Below are 14,417 nucleotides of genomic sequence, written 5' to 3'. Positions count from 1 at the left end.
GGGAGTTAGTTTATCAAGGTAAATCTGTTCAGATAAATTTTATGCTTCTTCCCTTGGGTAATAACAAGTCTTTGAGCACCTATATGTATTTTGTAACTGCATTAACTTACCTATACCCAATTATGAATTTTCAAATCTTGTGTAGGGAGGACTACCCAATTTGTATGATTAGAAAAATTTTCATCTGGGCTATCACAAAACACTATCACTGTCATTTTCTAGCACTTCTAATAATTTTAACTGGAATAGGTTAGTTTCTTTTCTAAATGATTTACAAGCATGTACGTGGTTTTGTGCTGCAAATGTACAAACTGATGATGGACAAGTTTTTGTATTTGGTGATGTTTTGCCAGTACACTATTTGGAAGCATCTGAGAAAAGTCTTTAACACCATCCACATGTGTGAATCGACATTTAAGTCATTTTAATATTTACATTGACTACATTATACGCTAGAAAATACAAAAAAAAGTCTCTGTGGCTTTGCTGTTATTTTTGTTGATTACTTTTGTTACGCGTGCTAAAGTGATTGAAGTATTAGCCAAAAGATGCACATTTTAACTGAATCATGTTGAGTTGTGTCGTAATTTGAAAATTACACAATCTAAGCAGAGCTTTCTTGGTGGAGTTGTGTTTTTAAAAGACTTTTGGCAGTGTACTGTCATTTCCCATGGGATTAACCTAACAGCCTTCTGCAAAGGAAGGTGTCAGTCTCCTGCAGGTCCAACTTGTAGAATGGATTATTGGACTTTCTTGAACCCCAACTTAAAACAAACAAACAGCCCCACCCCACCCCCCAAAAAAACCCCCTCCTTAGTTAATAACTATCACACCCTTAAATTGCTGTATTTTTCCTTAATCTACAAGTAAATGTTTCATGTAATAGGTTTTCTCTATAAACAATAGAAAAACAGTCTTTATTATGCTTTATTTATTTTTAATTTTTTTCTGCTGCCTTTACAGTGAACTACTGTTACTTAAAAGAAACCATTTTTGGGTCTTTCTTACAGGTGTTAAGTATTAGCGAGCCAGTAATACAGTTGGTGAATCCTATTGCTCTTTGTTTGAAAGTTACAAATTGCTGCAGAGATACAGTTCATGCAAACTCATCCATGATAAAGTATATTGGAGAGACGAATAAAACAAATTGTTAATGACTGACAGATAAAACAAAGAACCAAAAAAGATGAAGGGAAAAAAAATTCAATGCACAGAAGTCTTTTTATTGAGAAGGAAGAAGCAGTGATTGTGATGTGGTAGTTTGCTCCCTTGGTGTCAGATTGAAGATGAAAGAGATTGCAGATTTGAATGTCTGGTAAAGTATATTGGAGAGACGAATAAAACAAATTGTTAATGACTGACAGATAAAACAAAGAACCAAAAAAGATGAAGGGAAAAAAAATTCAATGCACAGAAGTCTTTTTATTGAGAAGGAAGAAGCAGTGATTGTGATGTGGTAGTTTGCTCCCTTGGTGTCAGATTGAAGATGAAAGAGATTGCAGATTTGAATGTCTGGGTTGCCTTCTGTGGAACAGGAGAAATTTAGAAATATATTTTGCGTGTAAATTTTTACCTTGAATATATTGAGGTTCATTCTATAGCAGGACATTTATTCTATACATTTCAAGGCTGATAATGTATTGTAGAAATCACAGTGGTTTAAAACTGTGTACTCTGTGTAGTTTTACTAAAACAAAACTGTATAGTACAGTAAGAACAATAAAGTGGAGTTAATTGATGAAGAAAATCCTTAAAAATTGTTGAAGTTCTGTTGATTATGTTTTGTTTTTTCTTGTATCTTCTACTGTGGACTTACAAGTGTGGTGCTTCTCCAAAAGGCTTATCATTTACTGATGTTACATTAGAATCACAAAAAAGAAGTATCGATCAGATAGATGACATTTCAGGATTAGGGAGAAATCAGTGTTCATTCTGGTGAACTTGAATCTTTGACCAAACTTGATACTGGAGTGTGTGTCACACTTTGTTGTAAAACGTCTTAGTCCAGAATAGTGTGATGAGACTTTAGAGTGTCCAGTATAAGTTTTGAAGGAGAGGAGGAAGTTAATTTTACCTTGCATATCATAGGGGTTTATAATACTCAAGAAACTTTTGCTTTTAGAACAAGTTCTGGTTTTTTGTGATGTAAGCAGTAGCAAATGAGATCTGTTGAAGTAGAAGTCAGTAAATTTGTTAATTTCCAACTCTTGTTGATTTTCAGATTGTCCTTTGAAGATTAATGTACATTTACCTCAGTATTTTAAATCTGTTGACAGTTTGGGTAATGATGGCTCAGCTCCAGCAAGGAGGCCCAGATGAAAAAGAGAAGACTACTGCATTAAAGGGTATGAGTCTTTTTGCCTTGTTTTTACATATATTGACATTTCAAAAATAATTGTTAAGGAAAGGAAAATAGTTTGATATAACTGTGGGTTAAAGTCTGGGAATTGCAATACTGGAAGAGGCTTAGTCTATCTATGCTAATGCTTTTTGTCTAATGGTGTGTCCATTATCAGTATTTTCATAAGCTGATATAAAAATAACGATCTGTGGTAAGGAGTGACAGAATAAGATATCCATTAATTTTCTTAATTTTCATAATTATCCTTTGAGAAAATTGACTGGTGCTTCTGTGTTCTTAGTTTCTGGGAGTTATCATTTAATTTTTATGCCACTTAGGTTTTATAATTTTGCACATATATTACAGCTTTTAAAAATCTCTTTGACTAGAATGTTAGCAGGGAAAACATTTTCAGCATATTGATTTCCATGTTGATTTTATAAATTTTTCTTTGTATTCTATGTTTAAAAAAAAAATGGACCTAAGTGACTTAGTGGAGTAATTTTCTTGAGGAAAAAATAAATAAATAACATCTTTTAGATACTGTTTTTGAGTTCTGGAAGTACATGGAGTTGGTTAGACGTACAAGTAAGCTAACCAAACATTGTGTTTAAAGTGTTTGTGTCACACATTTACTCTCTAAATTGTCTTTCAAAAGAGGAAAAGAATATACCTTGCAACTCCAGTGTAAAAATCGGGTTTCTACCAAAGTATTATTAGAAATATATGTTCTGTTATACAGTGATGGTAGATGGTGTTTCTTCAGTGTTAACTGTGTATTTGTGAAACATTTGGTGAAAACCTATGTGGTGCTTTTTTCAAACCTTGTACTAATTCTGCCAAATTAGTATATTTTGATGAAATTATACTTCATGTTTGGAAAAGTAAAAGTCCCGTTTTATACTTGGCCTTGATTTGATCTTCATTAAGGATTAGTGTCCAAGAAATATTCCACATAATGCAAACTTTGTGTGAGGATGTTGTTTTCTTCATGCGGTCTAGTGAACTCCCATTGAGCTATAGAAGGTCTCCTGAAAAGCACTCAGTTTTGGGCTCTGCTGAACCAGTCTCAAATTGAGTTGGAGAGTCCAAGATCTTAGGCAGGAATGGTGGATCAGATCTTGAAAGAATCTCAAAGTTATAAGAAGGCTTTAGCTAATTTTAACTTGAAAAATTGCACAGGAAGAAAGCAGCTGTCTCGGTGGTTGGAGCACAGGCCAGTGGCAGTCTTCCTGAGTGACTGATGGAAGCTGTAAATCATGACAAACTGTACATTTTGCAGATAAGCTTAATGTAGTTCACATAGTATTGCCCTTGCTACTCAGGAGATGGGTATTTTATTACATAGTAACTGACACTTCTGTGTAAACACATTTCCAAATAGGTCACAGTAAGAAGACATGAAAACTCTGGTGAGATTAAATTCTAGAGGTGTGGTGTGACTGGAGTCTCTTCACCAAGGAGAGAAAGATGTGCTAAAGACTGTTTTGCTACCTTGATGTTGTGAAAGTACGGAGGAGGAAGGGGCATGCTTTTTACATCATGTTGTGAAAAACTTCTTTGACAAAGTTCTTTTCTTTCTCCTGTCATTTGGTTGAGGACCAAAGCAGTTCCCCCAGAACTTTCAAAGGACAGTGCACAAGAACAAGCATGTGATTGCTTATGTGAACTGAATGTCATGGGGCTTGCTATTAAATAGGTTTGATGTAAAAGTGAGCTATGGTTGAGAAAGCCACATTTAGAAATCTTCAAGTCAACGTCGGGTGTTGTATAGCTATTTAGATACCAGAGGTGCTCAGATACCATAGTATGGGTTGGAGAAATGTTGAATTTCAGTGGCCGTACAAGATGGCCTTTGGTCCTCCAGCTTTGCCCAGTGAAACCACTTAGAGAAGGAGGAGCTGGAGACAGTCATATGGACGATGGAATGAATGTCATGTGAACCTGAAGAGTTATAAAAGAGCAGGCCAAGGAACTGTCAAGAATGTTGAAGATAATTTTCAGTACATTTTAAACATCGTAGATATTTCAAAGTATTAATGTACCAATACTAAACTTAGGTAACGTGGGTAACCTAAAGGCTTGTCACTGGCAACAAGACTAAGCAAAAATAGTGATACAAAACCTATTCAAATAATGACTTTACGTAATTAAAGGGTGGAAGTGTAGTTAATGTCAAACAAAGCAAGTTTAAAGAAAATGAGTCTTTTCAAACTGTTTTGTTTCCTTTGAACTACAACTTTGGATGGTAAAAGTAATTAACCAATATACTTAGAATACTTAATGCATTTCCTTGGTAATACATGGTATCTTGATTTATGAAACAATAATAGTGAAAAGTCAGTGTAGCACTCGAACTGAATGTTTGTGTGGTCTTCAAATTCATCTACGAGGAAAATACATTTCAGGGGAATCCTGCTGAGTCATTTCTAGATGATTTTTCATTAATAATCAGAATGTTAAAAGGGCAGCATCAGGTTGTGTGGGTGATGAGCAATAAGGAGCGGAGAGATGACTGTAAACTATTATCTGTGTATGCAGTAATTGTTTAGTAGTTAGATGTAAGCAAAAGATGTCCCTATATGCTTGCCTCTGGTTAAATGTAAATCCTTAAATCTAGGGCGAAGAATGCAGACTATACTTATTTTAGTGTACTTGCATTAGTGAATGCAGACTGTACTAGGACATACCATCCTAGTCTGAAAAGGCTGTGTATGTCATGGCTTGCTATAAAATGGATGGCAGTTCTCTCTGCCTCGAGGGTTGTTAAAGGAGGGTGGTTGAGAGAAGGATTCAGATACCTCGGTCTATTTGGGTTAAGGAGTGTTGTGATCACAGCTGGTAAATGCCTGTGAGATGACATGCATTTGATAATCTGAGCTCTTCAAGAAGGCAAGAAGAATGTATCAATGACTTGATATTGAAGCTAGGTAAGTTCATGTTAAAACCATGATGCATACCAGATATGTATTTCTAACACGGAGGGTAATGAATCATTGAAACAAATCACTGTGTCTTTGGTGGCTTCTCTGTCCCTGGACATTTTTTGATCAACATTAGAGATAGATAGGTAAATAAATAAATAAGAAGATATGCTGACAATGAGGCCCAGCTTTTGAATCTGGAACGAGACTTCCCACAATGAAGTCCTATGTTTAGTAGTATGTAGGATGTCCTTCTGCCCTTAAGATCTACAAATCTGAACAAACACATTTTGTCAGTGATAATAGTGAAGTAAAAAAGACATAGCATGCCTTATGTAATTTTTCTTTTCCTTTTTCAGATTTATTGTCTAGAATAGACTTGGATGAACTAATGAAAAAAGATGAGCCACCACTTGAATTTCCTGATACTCTGGAAGGATTTGAGTACATTTTTAATGAAAGTAAGTCGTATATGCTTTGTAAAGGCTATACTTAGAATAATGTTGAGAGGTTATCAGAACTTTAATTATACCTTATAAGTCCCTATTAGAATTTCACACTTTTCTGTTAAGGATAAAATTTTAAGCCTTAGTGTTAACAGACTTGTAAATCTTTCTAAGTAATATTTTTTTATTTCATAAAATTGTAACAAAAATCCCTCACTTTATACAATACTGTAGGTTTTTATTGTGCATACTTTATGACTTCCTGTTTTCTATTACAGAAGTGTCAATACAAAAATTCTGAAAGTAATTTCTGTAGCATTAGCATTAAAAAGCAAAATTAAAGAGTGGTCACTCATTTAAGAAACGTTTTATTTACTGATTCATTTTTATGGATACAAAAGAAGCTATTATTTAGCTAATAATTTATCCCAGGTATTTTATTAATACCAGTAGGAAAACACCTATTTATATTGATGGAAGGATGAGCAATGTGATAGACTGTCTCTTACTCTTCTGGTGTGGGTCACGGTTTTGCATTACAGCTAAGTGTGTGATGACTACAAGTACTTCCACCTAGCTGAATCTGTGTGTTAAATGAGTTAGTAGTATTTATAATTTCCAGCGCATACATTTTAAAATCCAGCTGAGAAATAAGCCTCTGAGCTGATGTAATACCAGACTCCAGGAAATGGCTCTTTCAAGATTGTTTGAAACCTGTAGGACAAATCGGGACGTTTACAATTCTACTTTGCAGTGCCTGTTCTGTGAACAGAGGAACTTTAGTTTCTAAATCTGCCTGTCTTACATCTTCCACTTTTAAAGAAAAAAAAGAGCTTTCCTTTAAATGATAGTCATTTATGCAACACTTAGCTTTTTAATACCCTGATGGCTTTCACAGGAAGGTACTTAGAGACTGAAAGTGTCATGAAAGTGATGCTCTTTCTTTGATGGGAGGGGTTCAGCTCTGTCACTTTTCAGCTCCTTATTTTTAGATCTGCACAGTGTCTACTGTCTTCCTTACTGACTTCAGAGTTAATGGTTCATGTGTGGTTGATAAAAAGGGCTGAAATTTGAATTTTGGGGAATGATGTTTTAGAATGATGTTACTGAATATTCCATCACTAACCTCACAGCCTGAGTGATTTCCATAGAATGCAGCAAAACCTATTACATATGCTACTGGTCAGCAAAGCAAAAAGGTCTCCGTTTTGCTTTTGTACATTTAATTCAAATGTTCAGTCATGTACTCTTATGTCATAATCATGCTTCTTTTTATGATAGAAAAGTAAGGAAGATTTTTATCAGATTTAAAGAATCTGAAGAAGACAAGGGTTCCAGAAAGCCAAAGAAAAGATATACCAGATATTTGTTCCACTTTACTTGTGGAGAGAGCAACTTCATGTACTGTTGAAGGGCATACTTGAAGAGTAACTAGGTGAGAAGGAACAGCTGAAGGTAGAGTTATGATGAAAATATGAGAAGAAGGATATTTGGACCTGAGACAGGGATATGAAGTTGGGGAGAAATACTCCCTTGGTGTCTAGTACGTGAGGTAAGACAGGCCTGGAAAAAAAAGTCAAATAAGCAGATAAGCGTAACTATTAGAGATATCAGATCTTAAATATTTTATTTAAAACATCAAGAATCAAAATGTAAAGGTCCTGAAAAGTTGTGAACTAGGTTAGCAATTTCTTACTATTGAAGAGGAAATATTTTGCTGAGAAACCTTACTTTCATCGTGCAGACATTTCAGCTTTCAAAGGAGATACTTGTACGTATCCCCGTTTTTAATGTTTCTCTGATTTACTGCAATTTTGTGATTTTCTGAGACCATAACTTGTGTTTTGTCTAATAAGCTGAAACATTACTGGTAAGGTATCTGTTTTCTGCAGTTTGCTTCTTATTTGGTTGCCATTTTTTTATTATTGTTACTTTAACTCAGTTGACGTCTTCATCTGTGGTTGGGTATGCTACTAAACTTTTGCTATAAACAAAGGCAACTGCAGAAAGTTACATTGGAATCTGAGAATATCATGTGGTTTTGCTCTGATCAAGTATTCTGCTTTGTTCTAATGTTGTAATCTCAGTGTACTGTGAATCTAAGAGCTCTGACTTGATTGCACTGTGCCTAGGAGTTAAGATATTTACCTTAACTGTGGACATGGGGTTTTTTTCAGATTAATTTAGAATGTTGTTAATCTTGAAAATAAGTGTTTCCTTTCCTTCCAGCCTCCAGCTCAATTTGTACTCGCATTTCTTCATAAATGCAGTTGGTTTTGAAATAGGGGATTTGTAGCTACAATTTGATCACCTAATTGACATTGAAGATCAAATATTAATGTTGATCTTCTTCTAATGTTTACATTTCACTGTTAATCCATAGAGGTTGAGACATAAATATTTCTTGCAAAGCAGTTTGGCATTTGATATCTGCATGTAATTTCACTGTCATCACTTGTGTTTAACTTTATCTAGCCATGTATACAATTCAGGGGGAATGCATGTTGTTGTTATGCCACAATTGTTTACCTTCAAAAATACTATAACCAAAAAAGGAGAAGGAATTAATAATAGCCCAATTTTTAGATGTAGACTTCTTTTTAAATTTTCAGCAGTTAAATGTATCTTACTTTTAATGAAGAAGTATATTAAAATGTAATGATTTTGTTTCTTTTACAGAAGGGCAGTTAAGACACATAAAAACTGGGGAGCCATTTGTTTTTAATTATCGTGAAGATTTGCATAGATGGAACCAAAAGCGCTATGAAGCTCTTGGAGAGGTATATAAATTGTGTGCGTGTATGCATGCGTATATGTATTGGTGTGCTGTGGTTTTTGTTGTGTTTCTCTGTAGAAGTGATACTTTTATATACGTTAATAAAGATTTAGTGAGGCTGCAGCCATTTAACAAAAGGCATTTCAGGATTTGTTGCGTGTTAATGCTCTAACAGTAATTTCCATTATTTGCTATATAGCTTAAGATGTGATTTAGACTACAATTTGACTTTAGTTTATGTTCAAAGTAGAATATCATCTAGATTACACAAATCAGAGAATATTATGAAATGCAGTATTTTCTTTAACTTTCTTCTCCTCAAGGCGAAGCACTGGGTACAAAACTGTGGCATTTTGCTTCTAGCTGAAGATAAATGTATTGGCTGGTTTTCTCATGTTACCAGGAGATACCAGGAGCCACCAGATTGATTAAGTAGAGATCTGATGGTTATTTGATTAAATATTTGCTGTACCAGTAGCATCCAAATATCTAATACTTCCCAGGCTTTTTGTAGGGATGTTGTGGATGTAGTAGGAGTAGAAGTGACTGACCATGGTTCCTTTTTTATGTGAAAATGACTTGAATTTCAGTGCCATGCTTTTTGTAGTGCTTTAGGAGTCAGAGCATTGACTAAAGAAAGGCATCTGATCTCAGTGAATGCAGAACAGTGTGTGCTGAGGTCTTCCTTGCACTGTCACAACCTCCCCTGCCCAACAGAAAGAACAGCCTCAGCACGCTCACCTCTAGGTAGTAATGCTGCTTAAGTCAGAGTGGCCTTTGGAGAAAGGGGATGCACAGCTCTGTGCACAAACTAGGGTCTTTTTCTTGGAGACTATATAACGTTGCCTGGCCATTTCTGTCGGAATCATCATGGCATGTCATTCAAGAACTGCTTGTCTACTTTCATTAGTGTTACTGTTTTAATAATGATTAAACACATTTATTACCCACTTACTCATTGTGTACATTAATTCTGACTACTCAGAGATATGTTTGATTGTGCATGTTTAGACATTTTGTCTTTTAAACTTTCTTGTTGTCATGGTTTAACCCCAGTGGGCAGTTCAGCCCCCCACAGCTGCTCGCTCACTCCCCACTGTGAGATGGGGAGAGAATCAGAAGGGTAAAAGTGAGAAAATTCATGGGCTGAGGTACAGGAGAAAATTTGTGGGCTGAGATACAGTGTAATAGGTAAAGCAAAAGCTGTGTGTGCAAACAAAGCAAAATAAGGAATTAATTCACTGCTTCCCATCAGCAGGCAGATGTTTAGCCATCTCTAGGAAAGCAGGGCTTCTTCATGCATAATGGTGACTTGGGAAGACAAACACCTTTTTGGAAGGCAACTCCAAATGTCCCCCCTTCCTCCTACTTTGCCCCAACTTTATAGGCTGAGCATGACGTCATATGCTGTGGAATATCCCTTTGGTCAGTTGGGGTCAGGTGTCCCGGCTGTGCCCCCTCCCAGCTTCTTGTGCACCCCCAGCCAGTATACTTGTGTACTAAATAGTAAAAAAAAAAACTGTCTGAAATGACAGCCAGTCGTACGCTGTTGCAAGGTAAATAGTATAAAGCATCTTGATTGAGTTTCTTGTATGGATAAGTGAGTATATACTTAAATTTATCACCAAATAGCTTCATATAGTTTCTCGTGCTGCCATGAGTGCATTTGTTGAAGCTGAAGAAATATCTAATTACATGGTCTCTTCTAGGTATGGCAGGATAGGCTCTGGGAACTTCTGTAGGCACTGAGCATGCGGGCTCAAGAAAGGAGGGCACGGCAGAAGCTTCTGCCCATCTTGATTAACAGGAATAGCACACCATCTGTCCTTAACCTCTGTCGAGCAGTGACCTGGTGCTCTGTGGCTAGCTCAGCACCTCTGTTTCATTCAGGGGTCAGCCTGGGCTCTGTGTGGGATGTGCTGAAGCTGCCCAGCTGTTGAGCACTGCTTTGTCCTGCCAGGCCTTTGTTCCTGGGGATTGAAGAACTTGCTTTTTACCTCCTCCTCCTCCTCCTTGTTCCTGCAAGAACTGTGGCAGGGGAGGAGATGATGGGGCTACCGCTGCTGCTTGTCATATCCTTTCACCTCAACTGTATGTTTTTCCAAAACAGGGAATGTGCTGTTGCCCAATCTGTTGCATTGTCTAAGTTACTTGATAGACATTTCTTCCAGCAGGAAACAGATTGGCACCTATTCCATGGTCCATATGTGCAGACCTTTGTGTGTGCCTGTATTGTTCAAATATCCCCATTTTCCAAATAAATGAGTTGGACAAGACACAGCTATGAAGATTAGTATGTCTCCATGTGGGCTCCTGTACCATCACACCTTCTTGTACGTGTTTGGCAACATCATAAAATTCCTCATTCTGCGCATCTGAATAGTGAGTGCCGCAGCTTCAACCCATCGTAGTATGAATGACTTTTTGTGATTTTTTTGGTTAACCAGGAGGTGCAGTGTGCTTATGGAGTGGGTGCCTTATGTATGTGATCTGTCTTGTGCATTTTGCCTTAGTTGTAGTCATTCTCTGTGTTCAGGTTTGAGTGATCTTTGAAAATGCACTTTGTTTATATTGGTAGGTAAAAGGCAAGGAAGGTTTGAGGTCAGGAATCTGATGGGGTGAATTGTTCTAAGTTGTTTATTTGTTTTGTGTTTTTAGAGAATAAAGAAACTCATCTGTGTTTCAGTTTGTTGTCTGCTAGGTGCTTGATGCTACACAGTTCTTCCAACAAGCCATAAATTTATAAATGCTCCGTTGTCTGTTTTTGGCACAGAGTGTTTATATAGTTATCTGCGAATGCAGGGGATGCTGACTGGCAAGACCCTTGGCTTTTGTTCACATAGATAAAACCTCCTCCTGTGCCATAGATTGGTGGGTCACTGATGTAGATGTTGAATAGTGCAGAAGCAGTATATTACCCTCTGATTAGCCATTTTGTAGTCTAGGGTAACTTGTGTTCAGCAAACTGTGATAGCTTAAGAAGCAGCAGCTCAGATAATTCGTAAGGTGATGTAGTAAAATCTGGCCATAGGCCTTTACTTTGAAACATCATCCTTTGGCTTTAGGAGTTCTCTAACATGTATTTGTGGCTGAACATTTATGTAGCTAGACATACAGTGAGATGATAAAGCAGCTAGACTTGTATCATCGGACAAAAATGTTTTATGTATTCAGTGTTTCCATTGTTAGCTCAGTCATTGTTTGCTGGTTCTCTGATTTTTAAAGGATTTACCCATCTTGCCCAAGGCAACTCTTTTTTTACTGTACATATATATAGTGGGCTGCTTTTATTGTGTTTTACTAATTTTAAGAAGTGGGTATACTTCTGGCCTTATGTTACAGCATCATTCTCTCTTTCTTGGAGCATTAATAAATTTCCATTTGGTAGTCCATGATTTTTTGCTGCTAAAAGCCATGAATACACTATCTGTGATGTTCTGCCATTACTCTGGCTGTATGGAAATTGATTCTTCACAAATCACAATGGTTCGTCAACGTCTCCACTTCTTATGTCTCTTTATTCTTCATTCATTGATCTGTTATTTCAGGCACACAATTTGTTCTGCAGCCTCTTAATATGTGCTCCTAATAGACAATTTAGTGAACTGTTCATAATTTTGTGATTCTGGTTCAGTCATTGCTATTGCGGCATTGAATTTTGTGGAGAGCCTCTCCATTTGCTTTTTAAAAATTAAAATGGCAACAGAAGTGCACAGAACATGGTGTTGCAGCTGCTTCTAACTGCCGATTAATCCGTGTGGCAAGTTTGAAGTACGATTGAGAACAATTTTATGACAACAATTCAGTTGTTGCAGACGTACCGTTCCAGTTCAAGGTTGAATTTTTTTTTTTTTTTTCTGGCCAGGAGTTTTGGAGGTTTGGATTCTAGGTTAAACTCCAGATTAGACTCACATGAGGTATGTCTTCTTGCATTTTAAGTCAATGTCTGTTTATTGTTTGTACTGCACTTTCAATTGATATTATGGCTACTGAAATTGCCAACAGTCAGGTTCAGCCCCTGCTTGATCATGACATTGAAATTAGCTGGAATTATAAAGAAAATACTACTAAAATCTGTTGCTGGGATTTTACCTTGCATTTTGCCAGTCATATAGGTTGTGTTGATAATAAGACTTTGTTTGAGAAAGATTATGCTGACATTCTCCTTCCATGGTTTTACAGTAACCAGAGTATCCCTAGCATCAGTAGGCAGTTAATGTCTGTCCCTCTGTCTGTCTCTTACAGCTCTAGCACTGGGTAATTATAATTTGGTGATTGCTTGGAGGCCATTTAATATTTGCAGGTGTTTTTGTGAGTGCCATCACTAATGAAGAGGCTTTTACCTCTACTGACAGTTTGCCTGGCTGCCCATGTCTTTAAATAAGTCAAATAGGATTTGTAAATATGTAGATTATAATGTGGACTGTGATATAAATGCCTCTGTTGTGGTCCTGTTCAAGGACTAGTGTATGCCATCTCTTGTAATTGCAGCCTGTCTGACCTGCAGAAGTGTAAGCAGGTAGCAGAAGAGTTGTGGTTATTTTTTTACAGTTAGCACACCATAGCACAAGAAAATACCTTATATTTATGTAGAACAGATACGGAAAGCAAAGAAATAGAACACCTAAGTCAGAAATTCCTTGCATGTTTCATGTATGGTAAGATACAGTTAATTTTACATCGTCAGAGAAGTCTTGTCCGTCTAAATAAACTGCTTTAAAGTATGTGCGCAGTGTTAGGTCCAGCTCATCATAAAGTAGATTAACCATCAAGGTTGATATTTGTGTGTGGGGAAAAAATAAGTATGTAGAATTATGACAATGACAACCCATAATTAAAATCGCTACGTAGTAAAATGGGATATTTTTTTTTCCAGATCTCCTTTAAGTTAAAGAACAGCTTGGTCTCAACATAATTTAAAAAATAAGCGTTCACCTGCTACTAATTTCCTCCTTGGTTGCAAAGAGCATTATTTGTTTGGATGACTGAGAGAAAGAAGCTATTTACATAGCACAAATGAAAGCATAGAGCAGCAGAAGAGGACATGTAAGTTAATGAAGAAGGAAGCATTAAGTAGTCTGCATTTGAAAGGGTAGCTTCTTACATGAATAACCCAAAATCTGATGATAGGCTGCACGTGCACCTGATAGTACTTAAGGTCCAATCTTGCAGCCGAAGCTCATGTGAATAAACTCAATAGGTCTGATCTTGTGAATAAGGGCTGCAGGATCAAGTTCCAAATAAAATTTGCAGATGATTAGTAGAAATCCTTACACTCTAGTTTCTTTGCACAGACAGTTTATCACTAAACATTCCAGATTTTCTCTGGCTAGTGAGACTTTAATATAATAAATTACATGCTGCACACCATGGATTAAGCAAAATTATGTTTGTGTACCTTGACTTACTGTTATATATTTGCTGGTAGTTATTTAGTGGTTGGAAAAATTTGTCTTACTGAAAGGACAAAACAAATTGATAGTGATGTAATGTATAGGTGGGTTCATGGACATTTGTTTTCATGGGATACTTGCTTGGCTAGGGCTGTTGAAGAGGTTGTTCTGTTCAAAGAGATTAGATGCCAAATACTTAACAGGTGTCTGTTTGTCCTAATTTTGGCTGGGATAGAGGTAATTTTCTTCCTAGTAGCTGGTACAGTGCTGTGTTTTGGATTTAGGATGAGAATAATGTTGATAACACACTGATGTTTTAGTTGTTGCTAAGCAGTGCTTACGCTAACTCAAGGACTTTTCAGCTTCTCATGCCCTGCCAGTGAGAAGCTGGGAGGGGGCAGAGCCAGGACAGCTGACCCAAACTGGCCAAAGGGATATTCCATACCATGTGATGTCACACTCGGTATATAAACTGGGGACAGTTGGCCAGGGGACGGCGATCGCTGCTCAGGAACTGGCTGGGCATCGGTCAGCAGG

General features: G+C 36.8%; 1 protein-coding gene across 1 annotated transcript in view; it reads left to right on the top strand.

Moving 5' to 3' along the window:
- The first annotated feature begins 2,239 nt into the window (after nt 1-2,239).
- Nucleotides 2,240-14,417, top strand: part of FAM172A (family with sequence similarity 172 member A) — a 257,761-nt gene continuing 245,583 nt past the window's right edge. The window contains exons 1-3 of the mRNA XM_009288276.1: nt 2,240-2,345; nt 5,625-5,726; nt 8,391-8,491. Coding sequence (XP_009286551.1) covers nt 2,240-2,345; nt 5,625-5,726; nt 8,391-8,491 — 309 coding nt within the window. The remainder of the gene's footprint in view (nt 2,346-5,624; nt 5,727-8,390; nt 8,492-14,417) is intronic.

The sequence above is a fragment of the Aptenodytes forsteri genome, unplaced genomic scaffold (genome assembly GCF_000699145.1).
Source record: "Aptenodytes forsteri isolate BGI_AS27 unplaced genomic scaffold, ASM69914v1 Scaffold41, whole genome shotgun sequence".
NCBI lineage: Eukaryota > Metazoa > Chordata > Aves > Sphenisciformes > Spheniscidae > Aptenodytes > Aptenodytes forsteri.
Note: the sequence above shows the minus strand (reverse complement) of the source record. Positions and strands in the feature narration are given on the sequence as shown.